This window comes from Microplitis mediator, chromosome 8 (assembly GCF_029852145.1).
Source record: "Microplitis mediator isolate UGA2020A chromosome 8, iyMicMedi2.1, whole genome shotgun sequence".
In the NCBI taxonomy this organism is placed as follows: Eukaryota; Metazoa; Arthropoda; class Insecta; order Hymenoptera; family Braconidae; genus Microplitis; species Microplitis mediator.
Window position 1 is genome coordinate 17,112,071 of NC_079976.1, and position 18,376 is coordinate 17,130,446.

Sequence of the window (18,376 nt, forward strand, 5' to 3'; positions counted from 1 at the left end):
AATTCGAAAAAACTTTATTCGAAATAACTTTTAGGGAATAAAATTGTCTACAAAAAAGGTCTGATGATATTTTGTAATAAGTCTGATAGTTTCGCCGGAAAAGTAGAAAATCTCAAAATTTAATATGAATTCGACTTCAACCTCAAATAACTTTTGAACAAATAGATTCCTCAAAAAATGATAAGAATCTTTTTTTGTAGAGCATTCAATTCCCTACAAAAATATGCCTGCCATTTATTCCTATGACGCATCGCTAGCTACTTATAAAAATCAGAAGACGTAAAAAAAATTTTTCCCATGTTATTCTTATGGGAAATAGAAAAGTGCGATGAGGAACCTCTTAATGTTAATATTAAGAGCTCTAATTTTTACAGGCGTCTTTTTTTATCTAAATGAAACTTTTGAACCTGTTTGGAAGAAAAAAAAAAAAATTTATTATTTTTTGGATCACCCTAATATACATACATATATAAATTTTTCAACGAATGGTATTTTCGAACTCTACTCAACTAACTATGATAGGTTGTGACAAAATTCCTTGAAAAATCGACCATGAGGACAAATACAATACCTAGATTTTTAAAAAAATCTACCTAAAAAATATAAATATAATTGTAAATTTTTATATCATTTGCATTAATGCTACTGAATTTAGTGCTTTTTCAGCCAGTCAAAATAAACTAATTTCAAACCATCGTGATTAGGAAATCAGAAAATGATCAGTTTCTTTCATTTTCTCCCGCCCGAAACTGCATAAGCTGATGATAAAACATGAAATACACTTGCCACAAGAATTAATAAGGGATACCAAAATAATTCCAAATTTTCAAGTGATTGTCAACATGCTGTAATTCGGAGGGAAATAGTCGTACAGTAAAATAAAAAAAAAATTAAAACTTGAAAATCGTTATTTCTACTGTTGGGAATTTAGCTATGGTAATCGTGAATGAAACAAATCAATTTATTAAACAAATGAAAATTATTTCTTTTTATTAAAATACGCGCTCTAGGGTATGTCTTCACTCGTGAGAGATTTAGCTTAGACTAACTTATTCTTTCAATATTATTTAACACTGAAGTCAAACAATCTCTCCTCTTTTTGTATAACAAAGGTGCCTAAGTTCAATATATATATATATATATATTAGGGTGATTCAAAAAACACACATATTTTTTTTTTCTTCCAAACAGGTTCAAAAGTTTCGTATAGATAAAAAAGACGCCTGTGAAAATTAGAGCTCTTAATATTAATATTAACACTGCACATTGCACTTTTCTATTTCCCATAAGAATAACATGGAAAAAATTTCTTTTACGCCTTCTGATTTTCATAAGTAGCTAACGATGCGTCATAGCAATAATTGGCAGGCATTTTTTTTTTCTTTTCAAAACAATTAATTTTTTTCGAAATTTCGTTTTTGGAAATCTTCCTTCCTGAATATGTTCACAATGCTTCATGATTGTCAAAATAAAATTGTTAACATCATGAGGAAACAAAATTTCCAAAAATAAAATCTAGAAAAAAATCCATTTTTTTTTTTCGAAAATTTTTTTTTAATTCTTTTCAACAATTAATGTTTTTGATTGAAGATGTTGGATTCTCTGTACGAAAATCAATATTCATTCTGGTGTATATTTTCTTTAATATTTTTCTTTACTAAATATTCTGTTCGAAATATTATTTCGAACAGTGTTGCATTGAAGTCGTAGTATATACATTTAAGTTGGGTTCAAAATATGTATATGTTTACTTAAGGGGGTATTCTGGTCTAGAAATTAAAAAAAATCGATTTTTTTTTTTATATTGTCATAGTTTAACTATTTAAGAATACGTCTACGAGAGAATTTTACAAAATTTAAATTATTTTCGGAGAAATAAGTATTTTGCTGAGCTGGCATCCAAACCGGTTGGGCTGCAACTAATCGAACCAGAGGCCAGAACTGCTCGAATGGAAAACAGAAACGCCGAAAATAGTTTTTTCGAAGTCGAGGAAGGTCCGATGTATACAGTAGGAATGGCAGATTGAATAAATGTAAGTTAAAAATATAATTTTATGACTTAGACTGCAAAAATTTTACTTGAAACTTTAAACGCATTTTTCTCAAAACTGTCTTTTCGAATCTGATACCCGTGATTTCTCAGGTTCTACCGAACCGATTTACTTGAAATTTTAAGAGAGTCTTCTTTAGGGACTTGTCTATGTCCGGAACTACGGCTATCCCCGAATTTTCATTTTTACTATTTTTACAAAATCGAAGAATGTCCAAAAAAGTGATACAAAAATTTTTTTTTCTTTAGGCAGTCGCCATTTTGTAAAAAAATTTTTTTACAACTTTTTCGTAGTTCCAGACATTGCGACATTATTATAGATTGATAATCTTTGTTATTTTTTGGTTTCAGATAGCTAGGAGAGTTAAGATCGTGGGTATGGTCACGCACCAAATTTTTGAGACTCCCCACTTCATCAGCTGGTAACTAACGGAATTTTTAATTTTTTTTTCATTTTAATTTTTTTTTGTATGCTTCTAATGTGAATAAATAATGTGTAAAAAAATTGATACTAGAAATATTGCTTGCTTTTTTTTTACAGCACTTCAAAAATTACCTAAAATTCATGTCTCTAGACCAGAATACCCCCTTAAGGAAAAGAAAGCTAGCATGGATCAAATTTTATGACCTTAAGTACTTGGGTCGACGTGAGATTGAGGCCCATATTCCAAGTAAATGCAAGGCAATATGTTTTTCTTCATTTGCACTCATATATATATATATATATATATATATATATATATATATAAGGGTGATTCAAAAAACAAACATATTTTTTTTTTCTTCCAAACAGGTTCAAAAGTTTCGTATAGATAAAAAAGACGCCTGTGAAAATTAGAGCTCTTAATATTAATATTAACATTGTCCGCATTGCACTTTTCTATTTCCCATAAGAATAACATGGAAAAAAATTTTTTTACGGCTTCTGATTTTTATAAGTAGCTAATGATGCGTCATAGGAATAATTGGCAGGCATATTTTTGTAGGGAATTGAATGCTCTACAAAAAATATCTCCTATGATTTTTTCCGAAACCTGACAGATTCAAAGTTATTCGAGGTCAAAGTTCAATTTATCGGAAATTTTACTGTTTTTAATGCATTACAATTAATTTAATGGTCTTAGTGGGAATAGTTATCAACAATTTTGTGTTTTTCTCGAATTTAGTCTTCTAGGCAATGTTTATCAATAATTTTATGCAATAACAAGGCATTTTTAACCTAAAAGCAAAATATTTTCTTTCAGTCCTTTGAGATACTCACGTGAGGTAAAAATGAAGTGACGTTTGTTTAAAAATGAGAATTTATTTACTTTACTTATACCTATAACTTGTTTTAAAATTATTCATTTATAAATCTAATCTAAATTATTATTATTGAAGATTTTTTTTAAACAGTTTGGGTAACGTTGCCGATGCTCTCGAACTATTTGTAACAAATACTGTAATTGATCTTCATCTTGAGTGATGTAATTATTATATTCTTCAATTAACGCAATTCCTCTTTCAGCTAAGTCATTTGTTTCTTTTAATGTTTTAAAAAATTCAGCACATTCTGTATAACTCTCATCATCAGACCAAGTTAATATATCCTTTTCTAATAAATCGCTCGGCAAATCAAATTTTGTAAACAAATCCAATGATTTTTGTGATACGAAATCATTTAAATCTTTTTGTTAAAATAAATCTAATTCATTTTCGAGCACTTGATCCCGCTGATTCGTCGTTGTAAAAGCTGGTCGAGAATTAATTGCTTCAATCATCTTCATTTTTATTTCTACGGAAACATTGGCATCAAATAAAGAGATTGCAGCTAATTCCTCATTTAAATACCACAAGTGGTCCCTTATTTTGTCACAAGCTTTTTGTGAAATTGCCGGATCAACATCATCATAGGAAATCAATTTCTTTAACAATTCTAAATCATTATTTGGTGCCAGGATAGCAGATGTCGACGTATACCACGATTTGATATAGAATATTATAACAAAAATACAAACTTGTCGTAAACTTTTTGTTTCGCGGGTTGAAAGAAAGAATTGATCTCGAAACATGAATATTTTTAAACTGCAGATAGCTTTCGACATCCATCGCGCGTGATGCATGGCACCAGGACGCTTAAAAATGAATTTTTCTGTTGACCAGCTATCAAGAAAAGCTAGTGATAGTAGTAACAATTCTCGATAATCGTCTCGGGGTTGGGATATCTAAGAAAAAACGTTAATAAATTATGTTAGACTGAATAGTTTTGAGCATACCAATAAAGTAAAGCAAACAATTTTTACCTGTAAACAATCGTTAATAAATGTGACGATTTCAGCACGTTCATTGATCAAGATGTTTGTGACATTTTCATCGTCCATTCCACTTTCATACTTCGACTGATCAAGTTTGTCCCAAGAGTTTTTAAATCGACCAAATATCGATACATTAGGACCAGATGTCATATTCCAATATACTTCAAAAACTCCCCGCAAAATAACTTCCATTATATGATGGCGGCATGGGAGCCATACTAACTTCCGGTTTAACTCTTTTTCAATCAAGACAGATGTACCTTTGTGAATACCTATAAGTGAAAAAACATTTTAAATCATCAAATTAGATTCAATATGACAATTTTAGTGTAATTTATCTATTGCATAAGCTTTACCAGTATTGACCGGTGGCGTGTCAAAACACATCGCTTTCACGTACGGAACTACGTTCCATCGGTTCAAAGTAGAAATAACAGCAGAAGCCTGTTGATGTGCTGCCCCACTGTCAACTTTTAGAACTGCAAGAAGCTGATCAACTCCAGCAACGGATAGAAGAATCGCAATACGATCAACAGATTTATTTTCAGAAATATCGCATAGAACTCAACCGTCCCAATGCACAACAAAACGGTCTTCTGAACGGAATTCCTTTTTCAAATCTACTGCGATGTTTGTTTTAAATTTAATACGCTCACGATGAAGTGTACTGTAACTAAGATTGGGGGTTGAAATATCAATTCCCAAACTCTTATATGCAGCAGCTAATGTGAAAAGAGCGTTTCTATTACTAACTTTTCCTCGATCGAGTGCTCCATTAAGTTCGGGTGTCATTATGTTTATTTTCTTTGGTTGCCTCATCGGAATTTAAAAATCAGATACTGGGTTTGACGTTTGACTAGACGTCGTCGCTGATGAGTCAGATTGAACTATTCCAGATTTTTGAGCGGCTAATAACAAATTACTTTCATCCTCACCTAAATTTCAAAGAAAACATTGATTCATATCAAACTATTAATTATTTCAAATTAAAATAGCTTTAAAAAATGTAATGAACCAACCAGCACAATCAACAATCATATCTTCATGGATCTCTTCTGATTTTAAAGTATAGTCAATTAATCCAAACCGACTTTTTGATCTTTGACCGGCCAGAAATAACTTCTGATAGTCATTAATAAATTTTTCGACATTTAATTGAGCAATGTCGAATAAATTTTTCAATTTGTGACCAAAAATTGACACTTTCTGCTTCTGAGTATTTGAATGTCTACGCTTAGAACTTTTTTGTAAATTTTTCACTTTGTCTAAAAGGTTAGAAAGTTTATTGACTGCATAATCTTTTCCGCACGTTGAGATTTCCGCTTGTGACCACTTTTCTCGAACTTTATCAATGGTAATTAAAAGACACTCTCTTCGTTGTAATTTTAAATTTTTTCTGTGAAAAAGGTATACTGACAGAGTCTCTTGTACAGATAGAAATTTAGGTCCAACAAAGTCTTCAATTGGATCATCCCCAACAATACGACTTAAATAATACATGGTTAAAGAATAACTCTTACTATAAAATAATACGATAAAAACACAAAATTATTAGGTAACTATCAGTATTTGATAGAACTAAAATTAAAAAAAAAAACAATCTACTGACAAACACCAATTTCAATTTTCACAAGTATCAGCACCAAGTAGAAATATAGTTGTATTACCGATAAAGTCTAAAAGTTTTCTTTTTTATCGGTCATTTGATAACGATGAGACGATTGATCTACTATAATATTGAAAATTGAAATTAATAATGATCAATTTTAGAACATAAACAAAAACTATTAATAAATTTAAAATGAATTGAATGCAGTACTTAACTTAACGTGATTTATGATTTCCCGCCAAGAAAATTAACAAAATTTTTTTCAATCAAACAATTTTAGGAAATTTATATTAATAAATTTTTTCAAACTGTTCGATTTCTTTGAATCACTGCAATAAAATTATTGATAAACATTGCCTAGAAGACTAAATTAAAAAAATACACAAAATTGTTGATAACTATTCCCACTAAGACCATTAAATTAATTGTAATGCATTAAAAACAGTAAAATTTCCGATAAATTGAACTTTGACCTCGAATAACTTTGAATCTGTCAGGTTTCGCAAAAAATCATAGGAAATATTTTTTGTAGAGCATTCAATTCCCTACAAAAATATGCCTGCCAATTATTCCTATGACGCATCATTAGCTACTTATGAAAATCAGAAGGCGTAAAAGAAATTTTTTCCATGTTATTCTTATGGGAAATAGAAAAGTGCAATGCGGACAATGTTAATATTAATATTAAGAGCTCGAATTTTCACAGGCGTCTTTTTTATTCTATACGAAACTTTTGAACCTGTTTAAAAGAAAAAAAAATATGTTTTTTGATCCATGCTAGCTTTCTTTTCCTTAAGTAAACATATACATATTTTGAACCCAACTTAAATGTATATACTACGACTTCAATGCAACACTGTTCGGAATAATATTTCGAACAGAATATTTAGTAAAGAGAAATATTAAGGAAAATATACACCAGAATAAATATTGATTTTCGTACAGAGAATCCAACATCTTTAATCAAAAACATTAATTATTGAAAGAAAATTTTAAAAAAATTTTCGGAAAAAAAAAAAATTGAATTTTTTCCAGATTTTATTTTTGGAAATTTTGTTTCCTCATGATGTTAACAATTTCATTTTGACAATCATGAAGCATTGTGAACATAATCAGGAAAAAAAATTCCAAAAACGAAATTTCGAAAGAAATTAATAGTTTTAAAAAGAAAAAAATAAAAATTTTTTTTAAATATTTTTTTTTTAAACAATATGAAAAAAAATATTTTTTCCAATAATCAATGTTTTTGATTAAAGAAACAAAAAATATTGCTTGAAAATAACATTTGGAAATTGACAAAATCAATGAAAACCGAAGAATAGCTCATGACGCGATTTTTTGGGAAGACGTAAGATTTGGGTGTATGCCAAAGCCCCGGCGTGGCAAAGTCCCGGTGGTTCATTCGCCCGGTTAAAAAAAAGGCGTCTTCAATAATTTGACAGCAGAGGCATCTAACGGGGAAAAAAATTACAAAAAAAAAATAAGAACTGTATTGCCTCAAGGATGAAAATTTTTGTAATAAAGCGATGGCGCTGCAATCGGATATAAATTATAAAACTTTAATTACTACATTACTAGTACATAAGGGGGATCATTCATAAAATTGCCTCCGTAGTATCGCTTTGAAAATCGGTGTGCCTACCCCCTGTAGTGTCTACAGCATTGCCCAAGGGAGGTCAGGCTTGAAAAAGGGGTCTACGTGTTTCCCATTGGAGAATCGCTCTAAAACTCGGTGTGCCTACCCCCTGTAGTGTCTACAGCATTGCCCAAAGGAGGTCAGGCTTAAAAAAGAGGTCTACGTGTTTCCCGTTGAAGTATCACCCTGAAACTCCGTGTGCCTACCCCCTTTAGTGTCTACAGCATTGCCCAAGGAAGGTCAGGATTGAAAAAGGGGTCTACGTGTTTCCCATCGGAGTATCGCTCTGAAAGTCGGTGTGCCTACCCCCTGTAGTGTCTACAGCATTGCCCAAGGGAGGTCAGGCTTGAAAAAGGGGTCTACGTGTTTCCCATTGGAGAATCGCTCTAAAACTCGGTGTGCCTACCCCCTGTAGTGTCTACAGCATTGCCCAAGGAAGGTCAGGATTGAAAAAGGGGTCTACGTGTTTCCCGTTGGAGTATTACCCTAAAACTCGGTGTGCCTACCCCTTTTAGTGTCTACAGCATTGCCCAAGGGGGGTCAGCCTTGAAAAAGGGGTCTACGTGTTTCCCATCGGAGTATCGCTCTGAAAGTCGATGTGCCTACCCCCTGTAGTGTCTACAGCATTGCCCAAGGGGGGTCAGGCTTGAAAAAGGGGTCTACGTGTTTCCCATTAGAGTATCACCCTGAAACTCGGTGTGCCTACCCCCTGTAGTGTCTACTACATAGCCCAAGGGAGGCTAGGCTTGGACAATGGGTCTAGGTACTTCTTACTGTGGCATTGCCTTGAAACTCGGTTTGCTCACTGCATAGAAGTATCTATATGTGTATTTATTTGGACTTTGTACAAAAAAGTTCTCGTATTATTTATTGATAAATCCATTTTTTTTAATTTATTGTAGTTCGAACTAAAGTTATTGGAAATTTCGATATTTCCTTACCTTTCCGGTGAAACTATCAGAATTTTTAAAAAATGTTTAGTAATGGTTTTTGTTGATTATTTCATTCTCTACAAGTTATTTTCAGTACAAAGCCATATGGAATTTCCAAAAACTTTAAGAGAAATAATTTGTAGGGAATAAAATCGTCAAAAAAATTGTTTGGCGACTTTTTGGGATAAGTTTGATAGATTTGCCAGAAAAATAAAAAGATCTTAAAATTTACCATGCCCGGGAAAGAATGATCATACCTGATCAAACATGAACAGGCATCTGCTTTCAGGCCTGATTAGACATGAAAAATGTTCATGTCTGTTTATGCCCATCCGAGTAAAAAATTGTAGATAAAAAATGGCCCTGTATAATTATGTCTAACTATATACAATTATTTATAATTATTCCTAATAAAATAAAAAAAAAAATTCGGGAGTTCGCAGGATTTGAACCGTGGACCTGGCGCTCGAAAGCTTAACTCACTACCCGTCGACCTAAGAGATTGACTTGAAAAGCAAGTTTTGTATGAACTTCAAGTAATAAAAATCTTATACGTGGAAATCGTTGGCTCTCATAAAATATTTATAGTCTGTCGTCCACTGGCTCTTACTTATTCCAAACCAAACGTTTTAAAAATTTCAGTTAAAATCTTATAAAAGTTTATTGTTTGCTTCAGTCACTTTTTAATTTCGAATAAAGCACATCCGCAACTTACTTGAATTTTATTTCAATATTCAACCAAATATTGTTTTAATAACGTTCCTAAAAACTTAGAGAACAACACTTAAGCCGTTTTCAGAACTGAGTAGAAATTTTAATTCAACACACGGAGTAACTATTCTCGTTTGAAATGCTATGGCGTCATACTACAGCCGGACCATGCAGGCCTCCCTGACGGAAATTTAAATCAACACATGCCTTAATTACTATGATCATAGTAGAATTCATAATAGTTACAGTAATTTGTGATAATAATAATTGTAAATTTTACAAGCGTCAAGGTATCTGTGGCATGTGTTAATTTTAATTTCTGTCAGGTGGCCAGCATGGTCCGGCTGTACTATGATAACATCGAATTTCAAATGAGAATAATTTATCCGTGTAAAATATTTTTTTTTCGGAATAAGTTATTTTTCGTTAGTTCAAACGAAATCGATTTCGTTGGAAAAGTAATCCGTCAAATTACTCAGGAGTTTGACGTTAGTATCTTATTTTTTACAGTGTGTAATCACAAGCAATTAATAGACTTTAATCGTTTCTCTAACTAAATAAATAATTTGAAAAATAGCATATTGAGGAATCAACTTTGGCATAAATTAATCGTTTCTTGATCATTTCTCTTTATGATGATATGAGTTAAAACCTATCTTTCTACACTTTTAAAAGTATGAAGAAGATTAACTGTAACTTAAGTATAAAAAAAATCGATTGTTGTAAAGGACACTCGGTCGTTTGACGCGTGAGATGTGCAAAAGCAGAATTGCATGTCATGGATTTTTAACTTGAGGCCCACCCTCCTCTCTTGTCACAGGAGGATTTACCTTTTGCAATTAAAGAGAATCTCATTAACAATTCAAAAGTAGTTGAGTGTATTTAATAAAAGCTGAAAAATTCGATATGTGCTACTTATGTCCAATGTGAATTATCTAAAATTTAAATGATCAGACCACCAACAATTACTTTTTATCATGGTAACAACAGGCTTTTAAGCAGTTTAACTTCAACTCTTTAGAAGTAAAATATGATTTAGCAGCAACTTGTCCAGTTAATCAAGAAGGCTAAGTTAGTTTCTAACAGAAAAGATAAGTGAACCTTTATTTTAAAAGAAATAAAATTAAAATATATTTAGATATATAACATTTATCTGCAATACGTTTTATGAATTCATCAAATTTTGTGTCAATTATTCGTTAGAGAACATCCTCAATTTAATTGAAACCTTTTAACAACTTTTATCTTCGACAATTTATCTGTTGGTGTGTATGCGCTTTCACCCGCTCACCCGAAAATAGCTTAACCATTTGCATTGAAAGTTGCAAAAGAGTGAAACCCTTCGATTACACAAATTATAGGCTACATATCATGTCGATCAATAATTTTACAATAAAAAAATTAATTATAAAAGTCTCTGTGTTAATTTGTTTCTGACCGTTATCTTCAATGAGTATTTGATTGTGAACGGTTTCTATTTTAATCGGCCTACAGGCGTGAATTTTTGAATAGAAAATAAAAGTACTACTGATTTTTTACAATCGGGTTTAGAGATCTGGACTTTTGAGCAAATGCATCTTACGTCAGTGAGAATCCATCATTACTTATATTTTTCGAAAATTCAACTCCAACAAGGGTTGGTGGGGGCGTTAAAAATACTATTTCTTTGTATTTATACTATGAAACCAAAAGACTTCAACTTTTAATCAAGTGTTCCTAATATTTAGGAAATTCTGCCACTACGTTTTTTTTCTTTTTTTTTTTTAAATCAATTCCGACAGGGATTGCGAGCCTGTCTATGATTAAATTACTCTCATTTATATAATATATGAGCTATGGACTTTCACCGTGGAACAAGTATTTTTGAGATTCGTTCTTACTTGTATTTTTTCATCTCTAAATTAAAATTATTAATATTGTCGGTACAATTCAGGGACGCAGGACTTTTTGTAGGAAATTTCGATATCTCAAATTATTTTTGAAATATTTGCAAAAAACCGAATAATTCTTTTTTTTTTCTTACGCGGAGAAAAAAATTAAATAATTTTTTCTCACCTCCGGGCGGAAAGTGCAACTTCGTCCCGCTGTGCAAAACGAATTTGCCGCTTTCCGCCTCCGTCGAGGAGAAAAATAGTATACACTCCTCGAGAAGTAAAGTAAGAAAGCCTCAGATCACATGTTTGTTGACCTCGGCTTCGCCTCGGCCAACAATTACATGTGATCTGAGACATTTCTTACTTTACTTCCCTAGGTGTGTAATATACTATTACTAAATTTGAAAAAAAAAATTACAATCCGAGAAGTAATCTCGAAACGTTAAAAAAAAAATCGAAACTTTTACCAAACTCAAAGTAAAAATTGCAACATATTATTTACAATAATAATTTCTGTTAATTATAAAAATTACTATATTGATGGTACAATTTACTAGCAACGAAAAAAAAAATTATAATGTACCAATAATTTTTACTATTGTACTTAGTAAATATTAGCGACATTATAAAATGTACACTGCCTACGTAGTATTATATTGGAAATGTAATATATATCCGCTACGAAATTGCAATTACGATTAATGTAATAACTTCAAATAATTATATTAACTATTTCTACTTTTTATAAGATAGAACTATTTTTATATGAATAAGTACATATTAATTTTTTTCAAGCGAAATTTAACGAAGCTTTAATTTCATTTTAACAGTTAACTATAATTTTCTACAATTGATAGTTATTTTTAGTAGATTTTATAAAAATCTAACTATTGTATTTGTCCTCATGACGCAACTTTACAAAAATTTTAACATTTTCTATCTATTTTAGTCAAGTAGGTTTCAAAAATACTATTGGTGAAAAAATTTATATATGTATATATTAGACTGCTTTTTTTTTGCGACTATTTTTGTTTTCGCTCTCATCCCGAAATTTTGTTGGAAATACCCCCAAAAAAATTCCCTGAGAGTTTGAGCCCTTAATATTAATATTAAGTACTTTCTCAGAGCATATGAAGATTTCCCATTTAAAATACACGTAAACTTGGGTTTTTATTTTTTAAACTTCTATATCTCCGCGGCAGTTTATGATATCATCTCGCCCAAAGTCGGTATTTCCTCAAAATAAAATGTTCTACAAAAGTGCCCGTGGTTGTGAAGTCGTAACTCATAAAGGTGGGGTAGTACGGACCGCTAAACTATATTTTTTCATAGGATTCTTGTTTTTTCTCGCAACAACATGACCTACAGAGAAAATGTAAATGATAATTTTATAGGAAATTCAATTCTCTACAAAGAAAGGTCCTTTGCACCGAATCACTCAGAATGATATTTTCTGAGATGTTAGTAAAATAAAAAATCAACATTTTCTACGATTTGATTCGACAATTTATGGGAATCCGAATGCTACGTAAACTTCAAGAATTAATATCTCAGAAAATATCAATCGTATCAATTCGGTGCTAGAGACCTTTTTTGTAGGAAATTGAATTTTCTATAAAATTGTTTTTCATATTTTTTCTGTAGGTCTTGTTGTTTATGAGATAATGAGAGAAAACAAAAGAATTCTATGAAAAAATTCGGTTTAGCGGTCCGTACTATCCCACCCGTAAGAGTTACGACTTCGCGACAATGGGTACTTTTGTAGAGAATTTAATTTTGAGAAAATCCTGACTTCGGGCGAGATGATATCATAAAATGCCGCGGAGTTATAGGAGTTTAAAAAATAAATACCCACGTTTAGGTGCACGTAAACTTTTAAATTATTAATTTAAAAAACCATAATAATAAGTTAATTGAACAATTAATATAAAACCTGGGTTACCCTATTCTGGCCCAACCCTGGCCCAGGAGAACCTAGCCTTAGCTTAAATTCGGGTAATCATTGGGTCGGCCAAGGCTAGGTTACCCAGTCCTAGCCCAAGCCTGGGTCGTCATCGAATGGCCTAGATAGGAGAACCTAGTCTTAGCCCAGGCTCGGGTTATGATGGGAATGACCCTGATTGAGTAACCATTCTTGACCCAAGCATGGGCAAATATAGACGTGCCAAAGCTAGATTCCCCAGTGCTGAGCCAAAGAGGACCCCTTCGTTCAACTCTGGCAGCTCTTGCATGGGAAGACGCGTCGAATGCCACCTCAACCATCAAAATCGGTTGATTCGTTCAAGAGAAACCGTTAACAAAAAATTGAAAAAAAAAATTTTTCTAGTTTTTTTGAAATTTCTCAAAAACCACTGGATAAATAAATTTTGAAATTTGATCAGCTTTAGAACTTGAATAAAACGCGTTGATTGTCACGTCAACCGTCTCAATCGGTCAATTAGTTTTAGACATGTCGATGGAGAAAACATGGTAAAAATAGCTTTTTTTCGAAAACAACGGCATTCAAAAGTATTTTCAAGCTCAAAGAGCTCAAAAATGTATTTTCAGTGGGAAGCTTTAGGGCTGGCTCGCAGGGTCAACCGATAGACTAATTTTTTATATTATATATTGGAAACAAAACTTTTCTTCTAACGAAAAAAAATTTCTTTGTCAAAATAAATTTTTCTTACTCTAAGAAAATTTATTCTCGCTGTAAGAAATTTTTTGTTTTTAATTCATAACATGCGAAATTTCTTGAGACAAGTAAAAATTTATTTTCCCAAAAAATCCTTTTTTTTGTGTATAAATAAAAAGATACATGATGAAATGAGAGTAGATAGGCAAGGAGTGTTCTGTTCCATTTGGGGCAAGATGGTCATGATCTGTTGTACCGGCGGATGGTAAGTTATCGATTTGCGATGTTGTATCGACTGTTGGTTATCGATTGTCGGTAATGTATCGACTGTTGGTGTGGTTATCTGCGGCCTTTCGACATCATTTGAGCTTATCTGGGACCTTTTTGGCATCATTTTGAAGCTAATTGACATCATTTCAGCTTACCTGGGAACCTTTCACCGCCTGAGCTTATCTAGGGTCTGTTTAATGCTAATCGTCTACCATTTTGAGCTCTTATCTGTCATTTTGAGCTCGTGATAGATGGCGCATCTCGCGTATATTTTGAGCGGGAAATTTTTTGAAAAAATGTGTATAACTTTTATTTATGTACAATTTTCATTAATGTACAATACACGTAAAATTATGTACAATTTCCATTATTGACTAGAGTGGGTTCTCGGCTTGCCTATCAGGTTGTAGGTTTTGACATCGTGTTTGTGCGTTACGCCAGAGCTGACACTAGCGTAGCCTACCCTGATTAATACAATATGTACACGTAAATGTATGATTTAAAGTTTTATATATTGAAACTTGGGGATGTAAGGGTACATGCGAGAACCATGCCATCTAGTTGTGTAGTTTCTCCCCCCTCTTTTTTTCTGATGATGACGTCATCCAACAGGTTTGAACTTGTTTTTTCCTTTGTTCTTTTTACTGCGTAGTAGAATGTTCTAGATGATGTCGTCATCTAACCGGTTTAAACTTGTTTTTTCCTTTGTTCTTTTTAACTGCGTAGTAGAATTTTTATTTTTAGATTATGACTCATCCAGTTCCAAAAAAAAACTTTCCTTTGTTTATTTCTAACTGCGTAGTAAAATATTTATTTTTTAACTGCACAGTAGAATTTTCTAGATGATGACGTCATCTAACAGGTTCGAACTTGTTTTTGAGCTAGAGTGGGGGAATTGAGCTGAGCGCTGAGCTTAAGAGCTCGCAGCAGCAGTCAGTCTACATCGAGAAACGTACTAGTTAACAGCATGTGCAAATGGATAATAAATTCAGTGAAAGTGAAAGAATTTTTCTTATACATAACCGGCCGTACACTGATAATCTTGACGATATTATTGAATCGTTATTTGGTGACATACTTTCTGAAGATATTGGTAAATTTATCAATGATGTAATTGCATTTGCCAAAAATATTGAAATTATTGAAAGTGTGCAAGAAGTATCGTGTCCAGGCTGTGCTGAAAAAAGAAAGTTAGCGAAGAATCTATTCGAAATTAGTAAAAAAACGGGAAAACTACAATTACGTATACTTAGGAAATCATAAAAAATGGGTCCTCACGGTTCAAAGTATGTAAGAGTTATTATTTCAAAAATTATTATTTTTTCTTTAATAACTTAACTATAAATATGTAATTGTTAATTTTTACAGACTTCATATATGCACTGATGAGTGTAACCACGATGCCCAAATCGAGTTTGAGGATATAAGCAGCAAAAGTGATATTTTTGATGATTACGATGACAACGACAACGACGCTATCCCAGATTCCTATTACTTTAGGAAAGCGAATGAGGAAAGAGACAAAGAATTGGCTATCCGAAGAAAAGAAATCAACTTACAACTGTTTCATTGGAAAGAATTATTATTAAACTTTAATGATCGCAAAGATTACGAAGAAGTGTGTCATGAAATCACATTTATATTCACTAAGTCATTGTTTAAAGCTAACAAACCGCAATAATGGAACTAATAATTGATTTTGTGGGTTTTGAGATGCCTGATGGCAGATTTGTGATAAAAGAACTTTGTTCTAGTGATATTTGTGTTAAAGTCAATCCATATAAACGTGTGCAATGTGAACATTGGTCATTCGAACCACCTTTAGATCAGATTGATGTTGCAGTAATGCAAAAAAGTGTTGATCATTGTGGACTTCAACGTTCAATTTCATGGACATCTGGTGTGCAACCACATGAATCATTGAAAGAAAATCTAGATATTTTGGTGAAAAATGCACGTTACTTTTACGTTCAAGGTGAACGAAAGAAAAAATGGCTTGATGATCTCATTGAGTCTGTTGTACCTATAATTGATATGGAAAAACTAAGACATTTTTCTTTATTTGATGCTAATGATTTTCCGAAACATCGCTGTCCATACCATGTTCATCATAAGAAAAAGTTTTATTCTTCATGTGCATATCAAAATGTTCGATTTTTCAAGAAGTGGTTTCGAACTTGTTATGGAAACCAACCAACCTATGAAAAGTCGGTTCAGATCTTCAATCAGTTGGGGAACTTACTGTGTATGGATAATCAAGATATCGCATGTCTTGATGTTGCATTTATCATTGAAAATGCAACCCAACAAATCGATTTCGCTTGGCACAAGCTACCGGAACGATTACAAAATAATGAAGAATTGATTGGCTATCCCTGATAGCCTTGCATATCCATTCAGAAAAGATTGCTACAATTGTATTTCTTAGGTTAAGATAAAAAAAACTATAGTTTATGTAAGACTAAAAAATGTATATTTTTAGGTTAAGAAAAATATCTATAGTTTATTATGTATTTGAGGTAATGTAAGACCAAAATGTATTTTTTTAGGTTAAGAAAAATATCTATAGTTTATTATGTATTTGAAGTTATGCAAGACTAAAATGTATATTTTTAGGTTAAGAAAAATATTTATAGTTTATTATGTATTTGTGGTAATGTTACCCCAAAATGTATATTTTAGGTTGAGAAAAATATTTATAATTTATGATGTATTGGAGGTTATGTAGAATAAAAAATAGTTAAGGTTATGTAAGACTTAAATGTATATTTTAGGTTAAAAATAATAAAAAACAATATACACTTATCCAAAAAATTAAAGGAACAAGAAAATTTTATAAATTTTTTAGTGATTTTTGGAAGGCTGTATTTTTGTGAAAAATGATCGTATCGAAAAAATAAAAAAAGCAAATTGAAGCTTGAAATTTCTAGTTTGGAGATCTTTCAGCAAAATATTTTTTTGAGCCACGGTTTTTGCGGAATCATAAGAAAAAGGTCGAGACAAAATTTTTCTAAATTTTTTAGTTTCGTTTTTTAGGTCTACGGGGCCGGGAAAAATTTTTTCAAAAAAACGAATTCATGGCTTGTTTAGGAAATTTATTCAGCTACAATTTGCTTTTGTTTGTTTTTCTGTACGACAATTTGCTGCTGAGATATCAGCCTTCAAATAAAAAAGGATCCTTTTGTCTTTGATTATTGATATCTCAGCAAGAAATGGTTACACAGTAATTTAAAGGTCAGTTTAATAAACTTGAATAAATCCCCTACAAGCTCCATTTTTGATTTTTTCAAAAAAAAATTTTTTTTCATCCTTGACATCCATTTGAAAAACCTTTGAAAAATGGCCATTTTCTGGTTTTTTAGACGACTCATCGCTTCTCTGCAAATATTGATAAAAAAAATAATGTTGCCAGGTAATTTTACAGCTTAATGTACCCCCAAAAACCCTGGAAATTTTCAGATTGATCCATTGAACCGTTTGTCCGGTCCGATTGCTCAAAGTTTTAGAAAACAATTAAAGGAACAAGTTTTGTTCCTTAATTTGTGTAATCATTACCAAAATGAAAAAATTAATTTTTTTTTTGGATTTTCTTTCATTTTTGCGTCAGTTATTCAGTAAATGTAAGGTAAAGAGGAAAAAAAAAAAAATTTCCAAAAAACGAGACCAAACAAGAATTTTTTCCAATTTTTTTTTTTACGTTTTATTCGGGGGGTTATTTTTTGTTTTCGTTTTTCGGAAAAAAATTTTTTTTTTTTCTTTACCTTACATTTACTGAATAACTAACGCAAAAATGAAAGAAAATCCGAGAAAAATTGATTTTTTCATTTTGATAACGATTACACGGATTAAGGAACAAAACTTGTTCCTTTAATTGTTTTGTAAAACTTTGAGCAATCGGCCCGGACAAACGGTTCAATGGATCAATCTGAAAATTTCCAGGGTTTTTGGGGGTACATTAAGCTGTAAAATTACCTGGCAATATTGTTTTTTTTATCAATATTTGCAGAGAAGCGATGAGTCGACTAAAAAACCAGAAAATGGCCATTTTTTAAAGGTTTTTCAAATGGATGTCAAGGATGAAAAAAAATTTTTTTTTTAAAAAATCAAAAATGGAGCTTGTAGGGGATTTATTCAAGTTTATTAAACTGACCTTTAAATTACTGTATGACCATTTCTTGCTAAGATATCAATAATCAAAGACAAAAGGATCCTTTTTTATTTGAAGGCTGATATCTCAGCAGCAAACTGTCGTACAGAGAAACAAAAAAAAGCAAATTATAGCTGAATAAATTTCCTAAATAAGCCATGAATTCGTTTTTTTAAAAAAATTTTTCCCGGCCCCGTAGACCTAAAAAACGAAACCAAAAAATTTAGAAAAATTCTGTC

The 18,376-nt window shown here is 31.6% G+C and overlaps 1 protein-coding gene across 1 annotated transcript; it reads right to left on the bottom strand.

Annotated features, from left to right (window-relative positions):
* Window positions 1-4,705: 4,705 nt before the first annotated feature.
* On the bottom strand, window positions 4,706-5,844 carry LOC130673837 (uncharacterized). Its single transcript, XM_057479049.1, has 2 exons — window positions 5,364-5,844; window positions 4,706-5,279 (listed from the first exon to the last, which is right to left on the bottom strand). The coding sequence occupies exons 1-2, from the start codon at window positions 5,842-5,844 to the stop codon at window positions 5,170-5,172; spliced, it is 591 nt and encodes a 196-aa protein (XP_057335032.1). The 3' UTR covers window positions 4,706-5,169.
* Window positions 5,845-18,376: the final 12,532 nt, after the last annotated feature.

What these genes read in the sequence shown, in the direction of transcription:
- LOC130673837 (XM_057479049.1), bottom strand. Translation starts at nt 5,844, where the DNA reads ATGTATTATTTAAGTCGTATTGTTGGGGATGATCCAATTGAAGACTTT. An exon ending in TATGATTGTTGATTGTGCTG is followed by an intron (nt 5,280 to 5,363) that starts GTTGGTTCATTA and finishes TTTGAAATTTAG; the next exon opens with GTGAGGATGAAAGTAATTTG.